Source organism: Mesoplodon mirus (assembly GCF_964341445.2).
Source record: "Mesoplodon mirus genome assembly, chromosome: 15".
NCBI classification, from domain to species: Eukaryota; Metazoa; Chordata; class Mammalia; order Artiodactyla; family Ziphiidae; genus Mesoplodon; species Mesoplodon mirus.
The window spans coordinates 460798-486649 of NC_138991.1; the positions used below are offsets into that span (position 1 = coordinate 460798).

Genomic DNA, 25852 nt, shown 5'->3' on the forward strand with positions numbered 1-25852 from the left:
TTATTGGGGCCTTGCTGGGGGCGGAGGGCGGGCCCCCTCCGGGAGCAGCTCGCCAGGCGGGCCCCGCCTCCCAGTCCCGGGCCCTCCGAGGAGTGCGGGCCGCGGAGAGGGAGGGGCCGGGCCGCAAGGCCCTTTCCCAGCCCCGCGCGCTCGGGGCGCTTAGGAGCCCTCGGTGGCCGCGGCGCGCAGCGCGAAGAGCTTCTCCCAGCAGGTGGCGACGGCGTCCAGGGCGCGCAGCAGGAGCCGCCTCCGGCCGCCCCGACGCCGCCGAAGAGGGCGCGTCTCGGGCCGCCGGCTCCGCTGTCGGGGACGCGTCGGTCAGGGCGTGGGCACGGTCCCCTCCCGCCCCCTCCCCCGCAGCTCGTGTCCAGCCCCTGGGAAGGGAGACCGCGGGGCCGTGGGAGCGAGCGGGGACGCGCACCTGGCGCAGCGTCCGGCAGTGGCGCCGCATCACCGCCTCGGTGCGCACGGCCACGGTCCAAGCCGCCTTTTCCAGAGCCCCGCGGCGGCCCCCGGCCACCGCCCCACGTAGGGTCCGACCCAGGGCCACGATGGACAGGAGGATACTGTGCTCCTGGGGAGGGGAGGAAGCGGGGGACTGGGGGAGGAGCCCCGTGGGGAGGGGCTGGAGGGCTTGGGTGGTGATGTCTCCATACCTTATGGGCGCCACAGGAGGCGCCCACCCGGCCCCGCCATCGGGAGGCCGCGGCTCCAGTCAGGTTTTTCTGAATGAAATGGAGCTGTCTGGAGCCCGGCCCGGTCCACCTCACCGCGGCCTGCAGGTCCTCGAAGATGACCGCGCGGTAGTGGTGGAGCACGTCGGGGACGCTGCAGGCGCTGAGCCTGGCCCGGCCCGGTGCAGCCCCCAGCACCGCCAGCAGGAGCGCCCAGAGCGCGGGCCTGGGGGGCCCCTGGAAGGGATACAGGCTCAGAGTCTGCGGAGGGGCCGACCCTCCTGCAGCACTGCGGGCAATGTGCTTCCCCCCCGACCACCCGCCCCTGCACCCGACTCCACACACACGTGTACAAGGGAATCTCTGAGCTGGTATAACGGAGACGTCGCCATGCCATCCAACAAATGCTCTAGGCACAGGGCTGGCAGGTTTGGGGAAGGACAGACGACAGCACCCGCGGCTCTGGTCTGCATGAGTGTGAGGGCCCAAGTACCCATAAGACTGGAGGGCAGGACTGACCTAGGTTTGGCTACAGCGGGAAGCACCCCCTGTACAGCATCATCCTTGGCCATGCCCTGACCCATGCCCACCAGAGCTGGGCTCATCGCCAGGTGCCCCCTCAATGGCCGGGCAGCTTCTCCTCACCCTCCCCATGGCTCTGCTACCAGCTCTGAGAGCCATGGGGGCTGGGGTTCCCTTGCACCCCCAACCCAACCAGGACAGGGGTGAGGGCTCAGAGCTCAAGGCCACACCCCTTTGGAAGGGGAAGGCTTGGGGAAAGCCCAAGGCGAAGGGAGGAAGGGGACCGCGGTCCACACCACCAGGGCTCCCCGCCCCCATAAAGAAGAGAACTGGCTCTCATGGGGAAGAAGCCCACCCCCACTCAGAAGCCCAAACCAAACATCAGAGAGAAAGAGCAGCTTGTCTGCAGGCTCCCAGCCCCCAGGCTGGAGTCACACAGCACTGGAAAATCAATCATGCGAACCCAGCGAGACTTGGGACTCGAGACACAGGACTCGACTCTGCTTCCCAGCCTGGCAGGAGAGCCTGACCACGCAGGGCTGGACCTGGAGTCCGTGGGGGCTCCCTGCCTGAGGCACCCGGCAGCGTTGGCCGGAGGACCAAATGCAATTAGCTGTGGGCCCTTTTCGAAGCCCACCCCCTCCCTAGACAAGCTTGGCCTGATGGCCAACTCAAGTCGCCCCCTCTGCCTGCTGAGGGTCAGAGATCATAGTGAGAACAAGAGTCGTTGGTGCTGGAAGGACGTCCAAGTGGGGCAGGTTGGTTGCCCAGGGGGTCCCGGGAAGGCCTGTCTGCCCCTGACCAGGGCCCGAGGCTCAGGCCAGTCCAACCCATGAGGACAGGGTGGCCCCAGCTCCAAGAGGGAGACTCCCTCCCCCCGCCGCTGCCGCTGCCGGGAAGGCCCGTGAAGAGCACCCAGGGCCAGGCTGCGGTGACGGGAACCAAGAGGGATTTCCCGGTGGGGACACAGCGGGATGTGCACGCTCCCTGCCCCTCAGCCGAAGTCAGTCCCCTCCCCAGCGGCCCGCAGCTGCTCACCATGGGCGTCTCAGGGTCAGGCCCCCCCTCACTCCCGCCAGCGGGCCTCGGACATGACCCTGGGGTCCTCAGGTGGGGAGTGCAGCTGCCGCTCCAGGTCCGGCTCCAAACCCGGCCAACGAGGCTTCCCTGGACGGCAGGCAGACGAGGCTTTTGAAGTTGGCTCCTCTGAGCAAAGGGGGGAGGGAGGAGGGAGGCCCCAGGATCCCAGCCCTGCCCCCTCCCTCTCCCCACCGCTATCCAATCACTTCTTCAATTAACCTGACCCTGGAGCCCAGCCCCACCGGGCTGTCTTCCCACCCAGTGGATCTTGGATTAAGCCATGGGACCTGGGAGATCTTCTCTGCCGAGGAGGGGGTAGGGTGCTCAGTGGGCAGAGAGCAGGGTAGGGCCCAGCTGGCGGGGAAGGAGAGCCAGGAGAAGCGGGGACCACCCTGCGCCCTCCTCCAGGGCCTTCCTCAGTGGTCAGCAGGTGCTGCCTCTGCCAGGAACATGGCCACCAGCAGTACCAGGTGAGCAGGACTTAACCCTCCCACCCCCCCAGCTCCCCCACCCTGACGTCCGGGGGGTCCTGCCCCAGCAGGTCCCAGGCAGGGGACTTCCCGGGCTCCCCGCTGGCCCAGCACTCAGGGGAGAGGTGCTTCCCACTGCTCGCCCGTCCCAGGCTGAGGGGGGTCTTTTGCTGGGGGAGCTCACGGCCACCCTCCCAACCAGGCTTGCAGGGAACTGGGCCACAGCACCCTGCCGGGCAGTATGCTCGTGCTGCTCAGCCCTGCCCAAGCCTAGGAACTCAGTTAGCCTTGAGTTGGAACTGAAAAATGTCAGTGGAAGAAAAGCTAAGGTATGTTTTCCCCAGGGAGAAAAGTAGTTTCACCACCACCTCGAGGCACTGAGAAAACAATCCCCAGGCAAACGAGGAAAGACATTTGCATGTGGACAATCAGATGCTCTGGAACGTTCCAAAGGCCCTATGGGAGAGGCCTCACCTGACCTGAGATCAGAGAAAGTGTCCGGGAGAAGCCACAACCAACTAAGGGCTGCCAGCTGCCCTGTGGCCGCAGCCAAGTCACTGCCCCTTCCTGGGTCTCAGTTTCCACATCTGTACAGGGACAAGCTGGCTTTCAAGCTCCTAAAAACTTCAGGACTCACTTTCCAGTGCAATGGGCAGGATCCCTCCCACCTCCTCCAAAAGGGATCAAAGGAAACTCTTGAGATCAGTGAAAACACCCAGGAACCTCCGGCATGGCCCTCTGGGACTGGCTGATCTCGGGTAAGGAGTGAAAGGATTTCCAGAGCCACAGACCATCGGTGAGCGGGGCCTGCCCCGGACGCCCACCCCGGCACCAGCAGTTCCTGACCCCACACAGGGATGGTCCGATCCCGCCCAGGGCTGGCCACATCCTTGCGGCTCCCAGAGCATCAGAGGTGGACCCGGCTGGGCCCGCGCTCTGCAGGCAGACGCCCACGCCCTTGGTGCTGATGAGGAGGGAGTGCTCCCCAACCTCGGCTGCTGCCAGAGGGCTAAGCCACGGGTCAGTGACTGACCCGCAGAACGAGGCACCGAGGAGCCCCTCTGGGATAGTTTCTTACAAAAGAATGTGTGGGAGTAACTGCCAGCCGCCCTTCTCGTCACCACACGTGACAATCCGCATCTCTTCTCCCTGGCTCATGGCCTCTGGACCAACCCTGACCTCCGGCCAGATGTCTCCAGCCGTGGCCAACGCACCCCCTTCCAAGAGAACTAGCTAGTTGCCAACTGGACACAGACGCAGGGATCCAGAGCCCGAGGAAGTCTTTCATCCTCACATGGTGAAAACACACTCAAGTCTCCCAAGTAATGAATGCATTTTCAGTCTAGAGAGAGGACAGTTACAAGTGCTTTAGCATAAAATTGCTGACTACAAATTAGCAAAAGTGAATTCACCTGCCAATGGGAGTGAGCCTCACACACTGGGGGCAGCACCTCAGGGGCCAGGCCCATCCGCACCCAGGAAAGTCACCTACCCAGGGGCACACGCAGCCTGCCGCTGCGGGCGGGTGGGGGCCGCAGACCACCCCGTGGCGGGAGAGCATGTGCACCCGCAGGGGCACTGGAGTCACCAGGCCAGCCAGACCCCGGCTGTCCCCATGCGGGGCTTTTACCCAGGACATGAAGTCCTGCCACCGTCTCCATAAAGCCCTGGAGAGCCTCACCGCTCCCCCGGCGTCTCCTCTGTGGGCACGGGCTCTCACGAGGCCTCCTGGAAAGTGAGCCCCATCCAGTGTGGGGCAGACTGGGGTGGCCAAAGCACGTGAAGGGAGGGCTCGGAGAACACCCGCTGGCCACAAACCCCACAACTACTAGAAAGCCTTTAATCAAAGACAGGACAGCCCCCTCTCACACCCCCCGGCCCGCCCCCAGCCAGTGCAGGGCCGAACAGTCAGAAGGTGTTCTTGATGCGGGCTGCCACCAGCACCAGGATCTCCCCGATCTTCCGCTGCCAGTTGGCGATGTCCTTGGACGTGGCGCACCACAGCTCCCCGTGCCGGGGCTCGGCATTCTCGCAGCGCCTTTTCACCTCCTCCCGCTGCTCCTGGGTGGGGACCGCACGCATGAGACGTCCCCACTCCCCCACCGCCCCCAGCCCCGCTCCCCAGGAGCGGGCCCGCCACATTCCACCAGGCCTCACACCAGTGCCCGCACCTGCCCCCCAACTGGGAGCCGACCAGCTCCCCCAAGCGTGGCTTCCACGTCCCGTGGGCACCCAACGGGACTGGGCTCCGGGAGGGCTCTTGCATAGCAGGACAGGGCCCCCGGGGCGCAAGGAGGACCCCCAGGCCTCCAGCTCCAGCCCCATTTCTGCCATGGCCCAAGCCCCCATCACAACCAACTCATTAAAAGATGCCCCAAACATCTAAATCTCAGGCTGAGAGGCTCCAAGGCTGTAGCCAGAAAGCTGCGTAGAAGCTGCATCAGCCACCGGCGCTGCAGGACAAGGTAGGGCGGGGGCGGCGGGCGCCTCACCTCGGTGCCATGCTGCAGCTCGAACCTGTAGAAGAAGGCCCAGGCGTCCCCCAGGTCCGAGTCGATCTTCACGGTGCGGTGAAACCACTCCCGAGCCTTGGTGATCTTCCGCTCGCTCCAGAACAGCCTGCGGGGAGGCAGTGGGGTGGGGCCGAGTGAGGGGCCGGGGGACGGTGCTGGGGGGCACTCTGCGGCCGCAGAAGCCATGCTGGGGCTGGCCCTGGCCTCCTCGGGCCACAGCGTGCTCCCGGCTGGGCTGGACGATGAGCCTGGTGAGTCTAGGGACCTGCCACAGGCAGCCACCGTGGCACAGAGCCTGGCTCAAGCGCTGCTGGCCTGGTCCTCTCCCTGGAGAGCTCGGGCTTCCCACAGGGGTGCCGAGGAATCAGTCCTGAGCACCCGGAAACCACTCCAGGTGTCTAACCTGAAACCCTCCTGCAAGTGTCTAACCAGAGCATTTCTTAAAAACCACCCACAGAGCAAGAACTTCAAACTCCCTTAAATTATTTTCCTTTGAGTAAAATGCAGGGAGATGAAAGTAATAAACCTGACAAAAATTAAATCAAGGCTTTGATTAGGAAAAGTGAAGTGAATTTCCACCTGCTCCTCCATATTCACCTTCTGGAACGTTCTGCCCTACCAGGCAGCTCCAGCGGGAACCCAAGCCAACACTGAGAACCTGGGCTATACCAGCAGACAAAGAAACCTGAAAACTAGGCCCAGGAGAGGATCCACAGCGTCAGAAATCAAGTCAGGGGCCCAGGGAGCCTTGCCAACATGCCAGCGAGAGGAGGGCAGGCCAGCGGGAAGGCACGGTGGGCACTCTGACAGCCGCCCACCGGGACCTCTGGGTGGCTTCCATCCTCCACCCAGCTCCGCAGGCAGAAGCACCAGAGCAGACATGCACCACGAACCCTCCAGGCAGCTGTTTGGGCTGGTCTCAGCTACAAAACGGAATAATTTCATGCTCTGATAGCTTGATTGTTTTTTAAGCCTTGTGGTATTCTTAATTGCTAATGTTAGATAAACTGTGATTTAAAGAGCACAAACCCAGATAGCAGCACACAGAGCACCCGCCTGGGAACAGCAAGGAGGGACCTGTTTACCTTACAAAGCCTTTTATGAGGTTTTATGGCAGCCCTATCGGAGTGGAGTAGAAGGCGGAAGCACAGGGCGGGCAGGCGGGAGGGAGGGAGGCGGGGAGCCTCCGAGGTGGGGGCGGCCCAGGCTGCGCCTCAGGGGCCTGCGGGAAGCCCCACACGCAGTGCCCTCAGCCCCCACGGAGGGGGTGCTGGCAGGAGCTGAGCAAGCAGGTGGGCCAGGCTCCTGCCGGGGCAGCAACAGCGCACAGGAGCTCCTGGGCCCCACACACCCCGTGGCCCAGGTGAGAGCCCAAGGAGCCCTCCTAGCCCGGCCACACCCAACCCCGGCCCGGGACTCAGGCTGCTCCTCTCAGGCCATCGTCCTCCTTCTAGAAGGGAGCACAGACCCTGCGGGGCCAGGAGGTTCTGAAGGCCCTCCACGCCTCCCCAGGGAGCCCCGGACCCAGCACCCTGCATGAGCGTGCAGCGGGAGGTCGCTTGCTCACCTCCTCTTGCCCCTGAGGCTGGGAGGTGGCCTCCACACCCCCAGGCACACTGACTGGGCCCTGGATTGTTCCCGGGGTCACACAGGTCAAAGGGTCTGGCTTCTGGCCCTAACGCAATGGAAACAATTGTCTTGCTTACAGCCCTCTGAACCAAAGAAGGTTCGCTTGTAAACTAAACTCCGTGTGGACCAGCATCAGCAAGCCTCTGTCTGTCCTGCAACTGAAGGCCCGCGTAGGAATAAACTGAAGAGTAGTAGAGACAGAGAGAGCAGAGCCACAAGAAAGAACCAGAACAGAGGGTCGGGCTCCAGGATGACCCAGGCCATCCAGGTAGCCCAGGTCCAGGGGGCCTCTGCCCAGAGAGGCGCTCGGTCATGGAGCTGTGGAGGCCGCGGACCAGGGGAGCCGGCCCTGCTCCAGGGACCAGTGAGAGGCTCAGCACCGCCACGAGGACACCTACTCACTTGGCCACAGCCAGGAGCACGTGGGGGTCGTGCTCACACCTCTTCAGGGCATCCACGCTCTTGGTCTTTCGCTGGGGCCTCGCCTCCAGGAAGACGGCTTCAGACCACAGGACCCCTGAAATCCAGACACACAGACGTCTGCCTCAGCTTTCAGAGTTGTGCCCGTCCACACACAGGCTGCCCAAGGGCAGCGTTCGAAGACTGAGGGCGTCCACAGCTGCACCTCCCGCATGGCCGCTCACGTCTGCTCGGGCAGAAGATCACAGGCCGGCCGCCTGTGCCGCCTGCCCCACTGCCCACCTGGAGCCACAGGGCCCCACTGGCACGGATGGGACAACATCCTGGGGGCGGCTAGGCTGGAAGTCCCAACAACTTCCAAGGGTTCACTCCCAGGGCCTCAGTGACTTCACAGCTGAGAATTTATTGTAACAAAATAACCAGAAGTGCTACTAAAGATTCAGGCAGAAAGACAACCCGGGATTGACAGCAGCCTGCAAGCCGGCCCCCAGTGGGTGGTGCATTTCTGACACACACGCAGGTAATTCTACGATGCCACTAACAACTGTGCGTTCTTAAGAATTCAATAATGAAAAACTCTCACAAAATTTTCAGCTTTAAAAAAAGGCACGGGGCTTCCCTGCCTGGTGGCGCAGCCGTTAAGAACCCACCTGCCAATGCAGGGGACACGGGTTCGAGCCCTGGTCCAGGAAGATCCCACATGCCACGGAGCAAGTAAGCCCGTGCGCCACAGCTACTGAAGCCCGCGCGCCTAGAGCCCGTGCTCCGCAACAAGTGATGCCACCGCAAGGAGAAGCCTGCGCACTGCAAGAAAGAGTAGCCCCTGCTCGCCGCAACTAGAGGAAGCCCACGCGCGGCAACGAAGACCCAACACAGCACCCCCCCCCCAAAAAAAAGGGCACAAAACCAAACACACAGTATGACTTTGATTTTGTGCAATAATACAAGTTGTAAAAATACAAACAAGCTAAAAGCAGTGATTTCTGAGTACTGGGCTTACAGGTGATTTTCATGTCCCCTTTTCTGCTCCAAATTCGTTTATACTGCACGTGCACTAACTTACAGACTTGAGATGAAATAGTAAAAACTTAAATTGTATATAAAAAAAAAATGGTAGCACCTCAGAACACGAGGTCAAACTCCTCACGTTGAGGCTTGAGTTCAATCGTCTAAACGACCGAGTATGACAGATGTATTTTTGTCTGTTCGAACGTGATGCCCACTGTCTGCAGCCTGGGAGCGGGGTGCTTACCGGAGTTGGGGCACTCCTGCAGCGCCTTGGCCATGAGCGTGCTGGCGATGTTCTTCAGCCCCGCGCGGTACTCCAGCCGCACGGACTCCAGCCTGCAGAGAGAGGCCCGAGGCGGGGGTCGAGCGCCGTCCACTGGCAGCCCGGTGACAAGCAGAAGGTCCTGGGGAGCCACAGGGGCTGGATTTCCCTGCTCTGCCCAGCGGCTCATCTACCAGAGGAGGGAGATGCTGGTGACCCCCACCCTCAAGCCGCCGCAGTAGCCGACACCTGGACTCTGATGTCATCGAGGTGCGAATGAAGGCGGCCAGGATGAAGAGAGACATGCCTGCTGACGGCTGCTGGGGCGCCTCAGTGAGCTGACACCCTGAAGGCGCACGTTGCATCTCTGTGTGCACAGCCTCCTATGGATATCCTTCACCAGGCAAACTCCTATTCATCCTTCAAGGCCTTTCCCAGATATTACCTCTTCTGTAGAGTCCACTCTCTCGGCGTCATCCACCCCCGATGCCCCATCAACAGCTCCTGGCTCTCCTGGGGAACACTTAATCTGAACACAAGCTACACTGCGTCAAACTATCTTCAGGCCCGTCTGAACCCTCCCACGGCCGAGACAGGACTCCTCACGGCTGGCACTTCCCACGGAGCCTGAACTGGAAATGCTGCACCAAGTCCTCGGCCTGAGCGTGTGAGCGAGGCTGGCCCATGCGGGCGGCGCAGGGACTCACCACAGGCCGGGGTTCTTCGGGTTCCTCAGGCGAGCCTTCTCCAGAATGGCCCGAGCTCGGGTCAGCTGCCCCACCTTCTCCTCCAGCCGGGAAAGCAGAAGCCACAGGGGTGTGGAGTGGGGACATTTCTTCAACTGCAGCCACAGACACAAGTGAGAGAGGGCTCAGCTGGCATCTGGGGGGGCTGTAACAGCCGTGGTGGCTCCTCGAACCGGGAGTGAGGGCCACCTTTGCCCCCAGAGACCCAGCCGCTTCACGCCCAGGCGTGTGTCTACACGCACGGCTGAACTGTGCACACGTGCGCAGGGTGTGTGTTCATGAGCACGCTGTGCCATGTGCACGGACACATGGGTGTCGACTCAGCAGCCTGTGCCTTACGTGGGCCGTAAAACGTACTCCGCTGAGTGCAGCGTGCACGGCTTGGTGGGGGCAGAGGCTGGGACCGGGTCAGCGGATGACGGGCCTGCCCCGAGCCCACAGCCCCTCCGGGCCCAGCTCACCCCCTGGCTGTAGGCCTCGCGGGCCTTGTCCACGAGCTCCGCCTGCTCTTCAACCTGGCCCTTCATCATCCAGAGCTTGGCGAAGTCCTCGTAGTGTTTCAGGGCCTCTTCGCACAGCTCCTGCGCAGCCGCGGTGTTGCCCAGCACCCACTCCAGCTTCACAGACTTCATGAACACCTGAGGGGTCAGACGGCCTCAGCCCGGCTCTGGCGCTGGGCTGGGGCTGGGCCAGCACCTTCCTGGCGCTCGCCGCCCGGAGAGCTCGCCCCGAATGCCCTCTCGTATCTTTTGGGACAAGCTAGGGCTACACACATGAATGCATTTTAAAGCCAAGAGTGAACAAATGAGCTCCGAGTACCGTGGCCTCAGGCGGGTGCGGGGTCGCGGGGGGTCCCCACGTATGACGGGCGGGACGGCTCTGCTTACCCGGGCGGTGGGCGCGCTGCTCCGTGCCTTGGCCAGCAGCCTGCGGGCCCGCTCGTACTCGTTGTTCTCGGACTCTAGCTTCACAGCCGCCAGCCAGATCTCCTCGCTGTTGGGGTTAGCCTGCGGGGCAAGCACGCAGCATCAGCAGCGAGCAGGGCGAGGGTACCCTCATCGAAGGCAGCCCGCCTGGGAGCCAGACCGGGCCTCACTCTGCAGCAGGACGTCTAATCCAGGCATGTCCTGGGCTAACCGGGAACAGAGCAGAGTGCAGCCCCAGGACACCGACTTCCTCACAAACAAGCCAGCCTGTCTCACTGCCACAGACGTGCAGCCTCCATGGCACTGGGGCCGTGGTGCCAACCGCCCCCCTCTGCCTGCTGACGCCGTCACTCGCGTCCCACCCGCGTGGATCCGCCCACCCAACCCTGCTCTTTCCCAAGCCTGGCAATGAGGAACTGGCCGTCCCAGCGTGTCAACGTGGATAGGACGGAAGAACGCCCGGGACATCACGGATGGCACGGAGAGGGCTCCCAGGGTCAGGACTGGGTCACGTACAACCCCGAGTCCAGCAGACACGTGGGTAGTGCCCTCCAGCTTCCTGAAAGCACAGCCAGCTGCTGGCCACACTCAGCCTGACCACGTCCCCAACCTGAGAAGCACCCCCCGGTGGCAGCTAAGGAGGAGAGGGGCAGAGACAGGCATCACTGCCCAGGCAGTGGCGGGAGAGCGCCGGGACCACTGGGAGAGGCGGAGTGTCCTCCACCCTGGGCGCCCAGACGACAGCTGAGAGCCAAAGGGAGACCCAGGCCAGGCGCCGCCACGTATTTACTCAAGGAAGGACAGACTTTATTATGCCAGCCTGGGTGACAACACAGTGACGTAGACTCTCTAGTTTATAAAAAAGCATGCTGCAAACCACTGACTAACACCCCTGTTGTCATAAAGCATTAGGACGTTACACGTGACAATAAAAATCAGGTCCTAAGAAAAATGCACGAGGACTGCCCTGGCGGTCCAGTGGTTAAGACTCTGCACTTCCAATGCAGGGGACGCGGGTTCGATCACTGGTCAGGAAACTAAGATCCCACATGCCGTGTGGCGCAGCCAAAAAAGAAAAAAAGAGAAAAAAACTAGAAAAAGGAAAGAAAAATGCACAGCTCACAGCATCAGCCACGGCAAGCCTGGCTAGTGCAGCTGTCTGAACTCAGCTCCACCCGCTGACGGGCCTCGGCAGCGCTAGGCGGCCCACGTGTGACCCCAATGCAGGCACCTGTGAGGGGACAGGCCTTCCTCGGGCGGGGACTGGATGCCCTAATGTTCACGTAGGAAAGTGGCTGTGGCCGTGCCCTCGTGTGGGGACATGGTGCTCCGGCTGCTACCCTGTCCCTCCTGTCTCCCTGAGTCTGTGTTGTGGAACACCTAGCCCGAGGTCAGACTGAGTGGCGGCAGATGAGAGGTAGGTGTCCATCGTCTGGGCCATTTTCCCTCCTCTCAGGCCCCCTCAGGGCCCCACTGCCCACAGAGCAGCCCAAGTCCCACGCGGCCTGCCCGCGCTCGGCCCCTCCAGGGTCAGCTCCCGTCGACGAGGGGGGAGGGCCTGAGGAGGGCACGGGACCCTGGAGCCCTGAGGCCAAGGCCCGCCCCTCACCCACCTGGAAGGCCAGAGCCAGGATGCTCCTCGCCGCGGGCACGTCCCCGGCCAGCCACTTGGACTTGGCGCCCATGAGCCACAGCACCTCGGCTTTCGGGCAGTGGGCCACGGCCCGCTGCAGCAGGGCCTCCAGGGACTCCCTGCAAGACAGGGGCTGGTCACCACCAGAGAATGCAGGCCGCTCTCAGCCAAGCCGCGGGCACTGAAAAGACAGTTAGCGCTTCAAAGTACGAAGCTGTCAATGATTTACCAGACTTTTACAATGGGGAGAGTGTGGGGAAATCTTTTCTCTCCATAAAGGCTCGAAAGTCAACTACTGAAGAGGGTGCTACAAAGCAATGCATTGTTCAAACAGCAGAGTCTGATGGAACCTCTCAAGAGAGCGTTTTATAGCTGTGTGTCCTGGAGGCGTGATAACTTCGCGGTCTGGGGGCCGGGGCCTTTTCATCTCTAACCACAGATCCGCCGATAAAGATTACGACCCGAGTCTACTCTCCGGCATCTAGAGAAACTGTCTTATTGGAAGAAAGTTATTTTAGGTCACCATCAAGCAAGAAGCCTGGGTTTCAGGTGTGAAGCCCCCAACCCCTGCGCAGCCCACCACCCCTGTAATACCCCCGGCACAGACGACCTTCCCCGGGCCTCGGCAGCAAGACCGAGTGAGCGCACAGAATCGTCTGCATGGCGTGAAGCTCGACACCGGAACCAAGACCCCCAGGTCTGAAGCACTTGGCCCCCCTCACCCCGCCAAGGACACCAGAGCCAGGTGGGGGGAACTGCCCCTGAACCCAGGGCCCAAGACCCCCGGGAGAAGCCCTGCTCTAGACAGGACTGTCCGGGTGAACTCGTACAGGGTGAAGCGGCAGGGTCATTTCAAAGTGTCCCCAAAGGAGTTAACTGCAAAACACACAGCAGCCGGTGGGGACGGGAACTGCAGCAGCCAAGACTCCCTGAAAAGCCCAAGACTGATCGATGAGACAGAAGAACAGCAACAGGGGCTCCATGCTCCCAGCTGCAGCCCAGGGGGGACCAGGAGGCCCGAGCAGAGAGGACGCAGCAGAGGACCCGGGCAGAGGCTGCCCACCTAACTGCAGATGGTGCAACATCTAATTTAATCAGCAGTTACAGCCAATAAGGCAGACCCGAAAGGTTTTTTCAATTAAAGAGGACAATTAAAGAAAACTGTCAAGGACCTCCTTGGAGCACAAAAACCAGCCCAAACCCAAATGCAGCACAGCTGAAATGAAAAACAGGCCTGCCGGGGCCCAGCTGCCGCACCGCCCACGCTGCCGAGGCCAGAGCCCACAGACGTGGGACTTCGGGCTCCAGCCCTGCCCCAGGGACCCCTCAAACCACCAGTGCCCCGGCTCAGCTGCAGGCACTTGGGCAGATGGGCCCCTCAGTGCCTTGGCACTATACAACAGCGGCAATGCTACCGCAGAAGGTGCCAGGAGGACAGCCTGGCCGAAAAGCCCGAGAGCTTCTGCCCCTCGCCACAGAGGCTGGACCTCGAACAGGGCCCTAGCCCACCCGCGGGGACGAGAGGCCTAAAGCCGGCGCAGGGCGGCGGGCCTGCCACGTACCTGGTGCCGTGGTTCTTCTCAAAGTACGCGGCCCGCAGCCACACACTCTTCTTGCTGGGGAAGACCTGCAGGGCGTAGGCATAGATGGCTCGGGCACACTCCAGGGCGCTGTGGGCTACACACTAGGGCAGAAAGAGGGTCATAAACAGGGCGGCTCGGCACCGACCCAGGACGGGTACCCACTCTGTGACTCCCGACCCAAGCCCTGTAGGCCAGTTACAAAGACTCTGGGGCTTCCGTGGCCCCACGGGACCAAGTGACAGTCGCTCAGGGCCTGGGGGATGGGCAGGCCAGCCCGTCTCTGGGGGTGAGCCCTGGAAAGCCCCACGCTCGTGGGCACCAAGGGTTTCCGCTCTTCCTGCAGGTCACAAAGCGCCGAGGACAGCTGCCTGCTCCAGCCCAAGTGAAGAGACGACAGAGAAATGGAAGAAAGTCTGAAAGGGCTCCAGAGTTACTGCTCGCACGGTCTGTCACCTGTCTGCAGGGTGATGCCCACCGAGGCCCCTGTGTTGTCAAGGGTGACGAGGAAAGTAAGGGGAAGCACAGAGTTCAAGTCCACACTCAGAATTAAAAGCCTCGACGACCAGCAGGAGCTGGGCTCTTCCCACGGGCGGGGACCGTGCAGGCTGCGAGCTCATGCTTCACACTTTTCTGTTGAAACCACGACGGCTGGCACTGGAGACTCTTTAGTGCTCACGAGGCACCCGGGTCACACGTGTGACACCGCGTGAGCTCCATGCAGACAGCGGCCACGGCCTGCATCCAGGGACCGGAGGGGCAGGAGAGCGCCCACACGAACAAGGGAGAAAGAAAAGCTCTGCACGGCAGGAGTCCAGCTGATCAACTCTCGTCAAACGCAGAAGCCACGCTATTTAGAAAACCAGCACCTGACAGATCCCGCAGTAATAACTGACAGAAGCCAGAAGCATCATTAATGGACCCACAAACTAGTAGGGTCAAAGTTTGGTGAGCAACGGCATGTTTACACAGTCTCAGTGTCTCCCCACAAAACACTTACTAGTTACAAAGGGCCACAGCAGCCTTCCAGGGGAGGGCCCTGGCAGGCACTGCCTGAGCTGCTCAGAGGATGTGCCCCCACCGACCCAGCAGGACAGAGTCCTGCGACGATCAGAGCCCGGCCGTGAGGACACAGCATGGAGACCAAACCAAGGGGCCTGTACCCTCAAAAAAGTCACACTCATGAAAAACGACAGACCAAAGCCCTCCCCCGAATTCTCGGGGCCACGAGACCTGTGGATATGACCCTGGTCAGCTCCTCAACCAGGACGCAGTTGGGTTTTTCCTTTTGCCAAAAGGCACTTAGTGAGCCAATCGGTGAAATGTGAATAAGGCCTCAGATTACATCATAGTCCTACATCAACACTGATCTCCTGAGCTTGATAGCTATGCTGTGGTTGCATAAGAGAAGGTCCCCTTTTAAAGAAACACACACTGAAATGTTTAGAGGGAAAGGGCCACCACGTGTGCAATGTACTCTCAAACAGTTCAGGGAAAATAAGGGGCATGTGTGTGCAAGTGTGTGCACGTGTGGAGAACACAAAAGCAAATGTGTTGAAATGGGTAAATCTGGGGGAATCTAGGTGTAGGGCGTAAAAGAATTCTTCTTACAGTTTTGCAACTTTTCTGTAAGTCTAAAGTTATTTTTTAAATCAAAGGCTCTTGGGCTTCCCTGGTGGCACAGTGGTTAAAAATCTGCCTGCCGATGCAGGGGACACAGGTTTGAGCCCTGGTCTGGGAAGATCTTGCATGCCGCGGAGCAACTAAGCCCGTGCGCCACACTACTGAGCCTGTGCTCCAGAGCCTGCGAGCCACAACTACTGAACCCATGTGCCACAACTACTGAACCCATGTGCCACAACTACTGAAGCCCACGTACCTAGAGCCCGTGCTCCGCAACAAGAGAAGCCACTGCAGTGAGAAGCCCACGCACAGCAATGAAGAGTAGCCCCCGCTCGCTGCAACCAGAGAAAAGCCCGTGCGCAGCAACGAAGACACAACACAGCGTGGGGGGGGGGCTATTAAAAAGAGAGGGCCACATTTAAGGTATTAAAAGCCTCAAATGTTTTTATTGATTTTGAACCCATCATCTCTTCTCTGGAACACCACTCCAGGAAATCATTTCAGAGGGGGCAATGTGCAAATGTTTTCTGAAGCGCAGGTTACAGCAAAGACCAGAGGTAGGGACGGCCCAGAGGTCAAGGGTGAAAACCTGGGAAGGTTTGGGAGATGGATTCTAGGTCCAGGTTAGTAAGCGCTCAAATTCTAGCTCTGCAGCAGACTAACAGAAAACTGTACTCCTTACAGTTGCAACTTATGTTTAAAAATCAGAGACTTCCCTGGTGGCGCAGTGATTAAGAATCCGCCTGCCAAAGCAGGGGACACATGTTCGAGCCCTGGTCTGGGAAGATCCCATGGACCGTGGAGCAACTAAGCCCGTGCACCACAACTACTGAGCCTGTGCCCTAGAGCCCGTGCGACACAACTACTGAGCCTGCACTCTAGAGCCCGCGAGCCACAATTACTGAGCCCGCACACCACAACTACTGAGCCTGTGCTCCACAACAAGAGAAGCCACTGCAATGAGAAGCCCGCACACCCCAACAACGAGCAGCCCCCACTCGCTGCAACTAGAGAAAGCCTGCGTGCAGCAACGAAGACCCAATGCAGCCAAAAATGAATTAAATAAATTAATTAATTAAACAAAATAAAAATCAGCAGATCAGAAAGATTTCCAAACCAGAGCGGGTTCCCCATAAACACAGACTCCAGGCCCACGCGGCCACACTCACGCTGTCAGCATCTTCCATCCACGTGTGCTTCCGGTCTTCCTCCTCAATGCCAATCCCGATCACGGCACGCATGACCGCCTGGCAGGTGGCCACACTCCCAGCCTTGTCACACTCCTCGGCATCCTGAAAGAGGAACACAGAACTGAACTCACTACCCAGAGCTGCAGGAGCCTGACAGATGGGTGCGATGCCTGGACGGAGCGGGCTGCAGGGGGTGAGCTCCCAGGGTTCTGATGCCCTCGTGGCCCTGCCACTGCCCGCTGGCTGCGATCATCCTTCCCTGCCACCCAGCACATAAGTATTCCACAAATCCCTAAGCTACCCACTTAACAAACATTACATAAGCACCTACTGTGTACAAAGTACTAGAGTAGGCAACTCAGTGGCCATAAGGGGTTGCTATGCTAAGAAAGTTCCAAAGCACTTGGCGGTAAAAGACGAGGTCACTCACACTCATACTGTCGGCCTGGGATCCAGATTCGAAGTGGACAAAAGGAAGAGCCACTCTAACCCAGAGAGGCAGACCTGACTGGGGGAAGGAGCCCAGTGCATGGAAGGTGAGACAGAAGCCTGGGGAGGGACCAGCCACCAGGGCATTGCGGCAGGCGGGGGCGCGGGCTGACCAGCAGAAAAGCCCTGGACTTCAGGAGAGCAACTCTCAGGACAAGCAGAGAGAAGACAGTCGTGGTTCCAGAGACGAGACACCGAGTGCCACTGAAGCCTCCTGCACAGCCGGTGGGAAGGACCAGCAATGCAGAGAGGAACGCGCGTTTACACACATCAGACCAACGACATCGAAGTGTGCAGGCAAAGGTGGGGACAGACGTACACGTGTGCGGCTGAGGATGGACACAGGGACGACCTCTACCGCGGGCAGCTTCAAGCTCCCTATCAAAACAGAACTCACACAGGCTGACCCAGCAATGCCTTTTAAGGAACATACTCCCAGTCGTTCAAAATGACGGACGTGCCAGGACGCTTCTGTAGCACTGTTTGCGACAGCTAAAGGAGTAGGAAGCAGCCTGCTGATGCCATCACCCAGAGACTCCAGGCTGGCTGGACACGCCGAGCCAGGCTTCCCTGGCCGTGAGAGGAGCACAGCACAGCAGCCCTCGCCTGAGCCCCTCGGGCATGGTAATAAGCATCAGAAAGGCATCCCAGGCAGAGAAGAGCCAAGGGCAAAGGCTCAGGAGAGGGCACAGGCTGACCCACAGCCAAGGGGCAGAGCTCAGCGCCCCAGAAGAGCACGGAGGGCAGAGCACGCAGCACCAGGCGCCAGAGAGGAGAGCCACACAGGGAGACAGCCCCGGGTATCCGCTCTGCAGAGGGTCCCCCGTGGTATCCACTGAGCACAACTCAGCACAGGCGGGCTGGAAAAAACCGTCCAAAAGGATTAGTGGGGATGGTCCTCGGAGCACACCTGGGTCCAGGGACAGCGCCTGTTCCCACTGGCCAGAGTGGAGACCCCCCAGGAGACACATGGCACTGAGCACATCACCCAGAGGTCACCTCCACAGGAGAGTGAGTCCCAAACTGCCCCACACTGACTACAGTGGGTCCCACCCAGCAAGTGTCGAGGCAAGACCCACAGGGTCAGAACGTTTCCAATACAGAACCGCGCTCCAACACCGAAGCCCAGAATGCTCACAGTGGCACAAAAGCATCTGGCACCCAACAAGGGAAAACGCACAGCGTCCGCAGCAAAGCAAAGATTATCAGGCATGCAAAGAAACCGGGAAAGACAATTCATAATGAAGAAGAAAATAGTCAGTGTTTACCAAAATCAACCCCAAACTGACCCAGAGGTTAGAATGAGCAGACAAGGACACTAAAACAATTATTATAATCACGATCCACGTGTTCAAAATGTTATATGGCAACATGAAAGATGCGATAGAAGGTCTTTAAAAAGATCAAAATTCCTAGAAGTGAAAACTGCCAAGATCTAAGATGAAAAATGTCCTCGATGACGTCAACAGCAGATTAGACATTACAGAAGATTAGCAAAACTTGAGGACAAAGCAATAGAAGTTATCCAAGACGAAACTGAGAGAAAAAAGAGTATTTCTGTAACCGACCAGAGCATCAGAGGGCGTCTGAGCTCACACCACACCCACAGGAAAGACTAGACGTCCCCCAGGTCCGTGACCAGAGGTGGGGGCCCTCACCACTGCTCTTCTAGCCGGGCAAGCAGATGGGAAATAAAAGGTACCGTGCTGGAAAAGAGGAAGTAAAACTGTACTTACAGACGGTATAATCCTATACATAAAAAATCCTAAAGAATCTGCTGAAACTATTACAATTTAATAAATGATTTCAGCAAGGTTACAGGACATAAGATCAATATTTAAAAATCAATTGTATTACTACACACGAACAACGAACCTGAAAATCAAAGTAAGAAAAACTTCTGTTTATGACAACATCAAAAATAATAAAGTACTTTAGGTTACATAAAATAAGCGTAATATTAGTACACTAGAACATTACTGAAAAAATTGTTTAAAAACTAAATAAATGGGGCTTCCCTGGTGGCGCAGTGGTTAGGAGTCCACCTGCCGACGCAGGGGACACGGGTTCGTGCCCTGGTCCGGGAAGATCCCACATGCCGCGGAGCGGCTGGGCCCGTGAGCCATGGCCGCTGAGCCTGCGCGTCCGGAGCCTGTGCTCCGCAACGGGAGAGGCCACAACAGTGAGAGGCCCGCGTACCACACACACACAAAAAAACTAAATAAATGGAAAGACACCCCACGTTCACTGACTGGAAGAGTCACTACTGTTAGGATGGCACCAGTCCGCCCAGATGACCTGTAGTGTAGATTCAATGCAACCTCTATCAAAATCCCAGCTGGCTACTTTGTAGGATCTGACAAGTTGACCCTAAAATTCATATGAAAACACAAAGAACCAAGCACAGCCGAAACAGTCTGTAAAGAACAAAGTAGGAGGACTCACAAAGCCTCCTCGTTTCAAAGCCACAGTAAGCGAAACAGTGTGGTGCTGGCACAAACCCAGACATACAGCCTAGCGGAGCAGGACTGCGATTCCAGAAGTAAACTTTTACATTTATGACCCGCTGGCTCGCCACAGCAGTGCCAGGACTACTCAACAGGGGAAGATCTAGTGGCGCCGGGACAACGGGACATGCACTTGTAAAAGCGTGAAGTTCAACTCTAAGGCAAATGGATCACAGACCTAAATGAAGCACTAAAAAAATAAAAATCTTAAAAAACACAGGAGTAATCTTCATAACCTCAGGTTAGGGAAGGTTTCTTTGATAGGATACCTAAAGCACGAGTAACAAAAGAAATAAATAAATTGGACTATATCAAAAACATTTGCGCTATAAGCAATACAATCATCTGACAAATGACTTGTATCCAAAATATATACAAAAAGTTCTTACAACTCAATAATAAAAATAGATAATAAACCATAAAAAGATAAATAACCCACTATATTAAAACCCACTGAATTACCTACTTTAAATGGGTAAGTTTTATGGATGGTTAATTATAGCTTAACAAACTGTTAAAAAATGAAACAGAAAGAATAATTTAAAAAATGAATAGATCACCATGAGCTGGAAGACAGCTTCACGTGGCCTAATGAGCAGGTAATTGTGCCTGAAAGAGGATGAGTTGAAGAAACAGGGGACACAAATTTTCCAAATCCGATAAAATCTATAAATCCACAGATCCAAGATACTGAACAAACTCTACACACAAGAAACATGAAAAACCACACCAAGTCAGATTACAATCAAACTGCTCAAAACCCATGATACAGAAAAACATCTTAAAAGCAGATAGAAATCTTTTAATTTAGAAATTAAAAAATTTTTTAATTTAATTTTTAAAAAAAGTACGTACAGAGGAGCAAAGATGACAGCAGGTGTCTCGCTGGGAACCACCCAGGTAAGAACAGTGTCTTTAAAACACTGAAAGAAAAAACTCTCAACCTAGAATTCTACACCCAGAGAAAATATCTTTCAAGAGCAGGGAAGAAATAAAGACTGTTTCCAGACATTTAAAAACTGGAAGAACTGGCCATCAGGCCTGCACTGAAAGAAATGTTCAAAGAAGTCCGTCAGGCAGAAGGAAGATGACACCAGCTGGAAACCGGGATCCACGCAAAGTAATGAGAATGTCAAAAATGGTTAAACAACACTAAATAAATAAAGGAGCTGAATCTAGATGATTCGATTTTAGAGATACGTATGAGGCCTCGCACCTGAGATTTTAAAACATTGCCCAAACACAGGAAGGGAAGAGAACAGAGGTACTGATCCATCGCCACCTCCTCGGGAGGAGGGCGATGCTGGAGCAGCTCCGGTGCAGCAGCTGGAGCCACTGGGAGGAGGGCAAGCAGCACTGCGGCGGCAGAGGCACGAGAAGGGAGGCGGCAGAGGTCTGGGGCCGCCTTCCGAGCCTGAGGGCAGTGGGTGAAGCAAACGGGCAGGAGGAGGCAGGAGAGGGCAGCTGAGGCCTGGCAGCGGGTTTGAGTGCTTTCAAAGACCTCGCTGGCCATGATCTACAGAAGTTAAAGATGGGGACGTGAGAGACAGAAGCTCTAAGGCTCACTCTCTTTTAAATCGTATCCTCTCTACTGGAAAAGCAGGGCTGGTCGCAAGCATTGGCACACTGAAGTTTCCCCCAAGATGCACTCAGGCTTGCACCTCCATAGAAAGCCACGAGGTGATCACATAAGAAGCCACCCCTGTGCCTGCTGTGCCTGCCAGCGTGAGGACGGGCCTCTCAGGTGCCACCCCGATGTCCCCACCCTCCAAGGGACTCTGACGAGCAGGAGGGCATCCGTGTTTAAAGCGGACACCATGGCACCTGCCAACCTCACCTGGATCCACTGCTCGCGGTTGATCTCCACGCCGTTGGCCCGCAGGGAGGTGATGGCCCGGTCGATGATCTTCTCCACCATCTGCGTGTTCCCATTGGCCTCCTCCAGCTTGGCGGCCGTGATCCAGATGTGCCGGTCCGTAGGGATGTTCTCCCGGGCCTTATTTAAGACCTTGCGGGCATTTTCGTAGGTCTCTAGCCTGGCCAGGGCGAGCCAGAGCTGCACGGAGAGACCCGCCAGGTCAGGTGGACACTCCACAGGCCACACACAGCCCTTGCACAAAATCCTTTGTACAAGTTTTCAAGGACCATTTTTTTTTTTTTTTTTTTTTTGCGGTACGCGGGCCTCTCACTGTTCTGGTCTCTCCCGTTGCGGAGCACAGGCTCTGGACACACAGGCTCAGCGGCCATGGCTCACAGGCCCAGCCACTCCGCGGCATGTGGGATCTTCCCGGACCGGGGCACGAACCCGTGTCCCCTGCATCAGCAGGCGGGCTCTCAACCACTGCGCCACCAGGGAAGGCCTCAAGGACCATTTTAAACAGGGCCCGGGAACGTGTGCATGTTCTGCCTCATCTGCAGGCTGTCTGGTTACGCTTCTGACTCACTTAGTGATGTGACTGACATGAATAGGTGACGGGTTCTCAGCCCCGCGTTCCAAACACTGGTTAAAGGCACACAGCGTTAGGACAGAAGGTGAGCAGGGTGTGACTGTCGCCTTCGCAAACTGAAAGGACACGGGTGTTCAGCTGTCTGGAGTTCTCACACCCCAGGTTTTGATTCTGCAACAGTTTATCACCAAAAATGTGTATGGGCTCTATTTATTTTTACGTAAATAAATTAAGATTAATTGTGTTTGGAGAATTTCACAACACCCCTTAGGATAATTAAAGACAGACTGGACATGATACAATCATGACTAAAAGTCACTTCACAAAACGCTGTGAACAAGAAAATTTAAAACTAAAGAAATCCAAGTAGCTCTGAGGCCGAGCCAACCTCCCACTGGGCCGGCAGAAAGCCATACCAGTCCTTTCTGTCACCCTCCAGGTCCCACTGACAAGCTTCGAGCTGAACTAGGAGGACTGGTCCCTGAAGAAGAGTGCTCGGCGTGGAGCTCCCCACGGGGTCGGGGCCGAGCTGAGATTCTGCTCTGCATTTCCTTCAGGAGCATAGGGTCACTGCGCTTGCTGCCAGGCAGCTGGACCACAGGGCAGCAGCCCAGGAGTCCCTCAGTGAGCTCAAGGCCCAGCCAACACCTCCTGCAGACACTGGCCTCGGGCTCAGGCCTCCGCAGGGCAGGGGACTCACCTCCACGCTAGTGGGGCAGCACTCCACAGCTCGGCTGAGCATGATTCTAGCATCTTCGGGCTCTTCCAGCTCCACGGCCGCCTTCCACAAGCGAACTGAGTTTGGAACGTGCTCAAGGGCTGGGAAAGGTCAAACAAGAAACCAGATCACAGAAAAACGGAAGTGAAAGCAAGACACTGTGTCACAGAGGATGCTGCTGCCAGCGAGTCCAGATGGTCTCTGCCCTGGGTGACAGGCCGGGACTTCACATGGGTCCCTCGGGTCTGGACAGACACCAACGAGACCAGTGCCGATGTCCCGAATCAGCAAGCAAGGGTGGCAGAGAAGGCTGTGCATCACCTCACACCCATTCACACCTGAAAATCAACATTAGAAAAGGAGGCAGCGCAGACCAGGCACCTGCCGCCCAGGACGGGCCAGCCGAGTAGGCTGCGTGTGAGCGAGTGTGCGGAAGTCACGGGGACAGAAAGTGCCAGTGGCTCTGGGATCCGCATCTGCCCAGGATGGCAGAGCAAGGGCTCCTCCCTGGACCCCAAGGAGCACGAGAGCAAAGGCGCCAGGTGCTGCACCCCACTGGCAGCCTCGGGGCCTCAGTTCACACGAGTGACGGCAGGCACGGGGGACCAGCTCCCAGGAGAGGCCGTGACGCCCTGCAGTCCGGAAGCTCCCACACTGCTGTTTAAGCAGCAGAGCCCGTCCTTCAGATGCAAGTTACTGAAAAAGCCAAAACACCGGGCAGCTAAACACAGAGCCCTGCAGCAGGGGGACTAGGGAGGCTGAGGCAAGGCCTCCAGTCAGCCCCTGGCAGGCGTGACGGTGACTAAGAGCTGATGAGGGCAGGAAACCAGAACAGCCTAGAGGAGATCTTCTTTCTAGAAAACACACGGGCCAAGCTTGCGGGAAACAGCCCTCAGATTCAATGGTGCAAAATCTGCGGACCCACCAAGTCTCTCGCGTTCCTCCCTTCAGCAGAAACAGCCCCTCCCACTTCTGGGAGACGGGCTTCCCTCCCTTATAGGCCCTTGAAAAAGGGGTGCCCCTCCTCTCCTGTGGCCAAACAGGATGGCAGTGGCTCCAGGTCACTGCACACCATGCCAGTCCCTCCCTGGCTGGTGAGCAGGAAGCAGCACGTGCCCGAGATGCTTAAGACCAGTGGGCCAGAGGTGGGGAGACACACCCCACGAACCCACCCCCAGTGAGTTTCAAAGGTTCCCATGGTCCAGGGCTCATGGGGACCTCTCCTCTATGACAAAAAACGAGCTGCCACTCCGGAACCACCTGCCATGGAAGACGATGCCCCAGCCTGCGGCCCAGGGCTCTGCAAGAACCACAGCGCCACCAGCCTGCAAAAGAGGTGCAGCCAAGGGATTGGCCCCTGGGCTTCCCTGGCCTGACCACACCTGTTACTCGGCCCAGCGCCAGCAGGGCACCAGCTGGGGGACCCTCGCAGGAGGCCACACGCAGTGACAGCGGTGCTTCTTGCTTGACTAGGACCCCCAGGGCCGGGGGGAGCGCTGACAGGCATGTGGCCGCTGGCTGCATGTCGTCATCCCTGGGGGAGCCTGGTCCCTGTCCCCACGAGTTTGAACTCAGCTGTCCAGAGGTCTCATCCCGAGGGACACGATGTGTCCAAAGGCCCGTGGCCATGGTTCTCCTGCACTGGAGGCTGAGGCAGACCCAGTTCTCTGGCCTTCACGCGTCGCCAGACCAGCCCCGGCTGGCGAGGTGAGCCCTGACCCCCACAGGGAGACCGGTCTGCCACCGTGTGCGCAAGGGGAGACCTCAACTATAGCCCAGAGCGGCGTCCTGAGGCCTGGCTGAGCAGTCCCACTTCCCGGAGTGACAGTCACCAGGAAGCACAGCAGCCCAAGAAAGCCAAGACCACTGAGGGAACAGCCCCTCAGCAGTGATGTCAGATAAGGAGGCCTGCGGGGGCCCGCCCCGCCCGCCCTGCCTGCGCCCTCCCCCTGGTCACACTCCACGCCCGTGGCCATGGGGTTGTTAACTTCACCCCGCGACGGGCGTGAGGCCCAGGACGGCCCCACTTTTCGGGAGAGACTGGGAACTCCTCTGTTGGCATTTCATCAATAGCCCCCAGGACCGGAGCTGAAGCCAACCACTGCTGACGAGTCCAGATCTCACCAAGGTGCTCCCCAGAGACCATCTACCACGCCAGGTCAGGCTATCTCCAAGAGCTGTGGCCAGCCAGGGTGGCAGGGCCGGCCCGGTCGGGAACGGAGCAGTCTGAACTAGACAGCCTGCGATCAGAGGCCAACGCACTCTCTGGCCCTTGGCCCCAAGGTGGGGACACATGGTGCCATCCTGTACTCACTTTATGGACCAGAGCACGCTGGCTGGAGACAGAGTCACTCCACTGTTCCAGGCCTGCATGATCAGCCGAGGAACACGGTGCCTGACACCTTCATCGTGAGCGAAGCCCACAGGAAGCAGCCACAGCCTGGCCCCCGGAGCACAGCGCTCACAGGCCCACAGGTGCCCCTACAGATGACAGCACGCAGACTGAGGCCAAGCACCCACCCCACGTCACTCAGCCTCCTAAGGCCTCAGGTGTCAGAGTAGCATGTGAAGCTCAGGTTCTCCCATCAAAGGACCACGATGTCAGCTGCACCAGCTGGACCCAGAGCTCAAGCGGAAACTGAGCTGGCACGGAGTCCTCCCCAGTCACTGATGGAAGTAACTGTCATTGGTTTCCAAACATCAGATCCTTCCAGCAGTAGCTGTCAGGTTCACCAAGCGCTAAAGTAGGCATCGCCAGCTGTGCCCCAGGCACCTAGAGAAAGAGTGCTGTTTTTGGAAACACTCTAAGGACGGGGAAGGCCAGGAACAGGACCGGGGAGCAGGGTGGAGGCCAGCTAGGGGCTCCACGCTCTCCCCACCTTCGCGCAGCCTGAAGGAAAGCAGAGCCGGGAGGCCCGCCCCGCTTGGGGCCCAGGACGGCCTGGAAACCCATCGCTCGACCCTCCCCTGGAGGCCCCCCCCTTCCAGGCCCAGCCCTCTCTCCAAACCTGAAGCCAACTGGAAATGGACCCAGGTAATCTGGGGGTGAACAGGGAGTGGCCACAAAGCCATTCTGACCATTCATCACACTGTGGCAGGGGTCAGTAGAGCTTTCCTAAATAAATCATGCTGATTACCCAGAGTTTAATGTGTTTGTCATTAGAGCACTATTTTCTTGGCTGAAAAGAGATGAGCTGACGTCTATAAACCAACACAGGGGCTGACGCCCCGCCCGGCCTCAGGTTAAGCGTGGCAGAGCTGCAATCAAGACACCAGACCCAAGGGAGGAACACAAACTGGAACGCACACACACTCACACACGGTCAGAGTCACACACGAGTGGCCACCACCTGGCCCCTGACACACACAGAGAGCGGAGCGTCACGGGCCGCAGCCGACAGCCCCTGCACATCTG

The 25852-nt window shown here is 58.2% G+C and overlaps 2 protein-coding genes across 2 annotated transcripts in view; both read right to left on the bottom strand.

Moving 5' to 3' along the window:
* Positions 1–2717, bottom strand: LOC309816834 (uncharacterized protein C20orf204). Its single transcript, XM_082644613.1, has 4 exons — positions 2235–2717; positions 657–911; positions 422–574; positions 1–300 (listed from the first exon to the last, which is right to left on the bottom strand). Exons 1-4 carry the CDS (start codon positions 2235–2237, stop codon positions 160–162), a joined length of 552 nt encoding a protein of 183 aa, XP_082500739.1. The 5' UTR covers positions 2238–2717; the 3' UTR covers positions 1–159.
* A 1855-nt stretch (positions 2718–4572) lies between these two features.
* Positions 4573–25852, bottom strand: part of PRPF6 (pre-mRNA processing factor 6) — a 34724-nt gene continuing 13444 nt past the window's right edge. Inside the window, exons 10-21 of the mRNA XM_082644612.1 lie at positions 22420–22538; positions 21110–21328; positions 16256–16378; positions 13446–13567; positions 11864–12002; positions 10212–10331; positions 9786–9962; positions 9286–9419; positions 8561–8652; positions 7291–7405; positions 5239–5365; positions 4573–4807 (exon numbers count right to left, since the gene is read on the bottom strand). Of these exons, the coding sequence (XP_082500738.1) occupies positions 4655–4807; positions 5239–5365; positions 7291–7405; positions 8561–8652; positions 9286–9419; positions 9786–9962; positions 10212–10331; positions 11864–12002; positions 13446–13567; positions 16256–16378; positions 21110–21328; positions 22420–22538 (1640 nt within the window). The 3' untranslated portion in view covers positions 4573–4654. The remainder of the gene's footprint in view (positions 4808–5238; positions 5366–7290; positions 7406–8560; positions 8653–9285; positions 9420–9785; positions 9963–10211; positions 10332–11863; positions 12003–13445; positions 13568–16255; positions 16379–21109; positions 21329–22419; positions 22539–25852) is intronic.

What these genes read in the sequence shown, in the direction of transcription:
- LOC309816834 (XM_082644613.1), bottom strand. An exon ending in CCTCCTGTGGCGCCCATAAG is followed by an intron (nt 575 to 656) that starts GTATGGAGACAT and finishes TCCCCTCCCCAG; the next exon opens with GAGCACAGTATCCTCCTGTC. An exon ending in ACTGCCGGACGCTGCGCCAG is followed by an intron (nt 301 to 421) that starts GTGCGCGTCCCC and finishes CGTCCCCGACAG; the next exon opens with CGGAGCCGGCGGCCCGAGAC.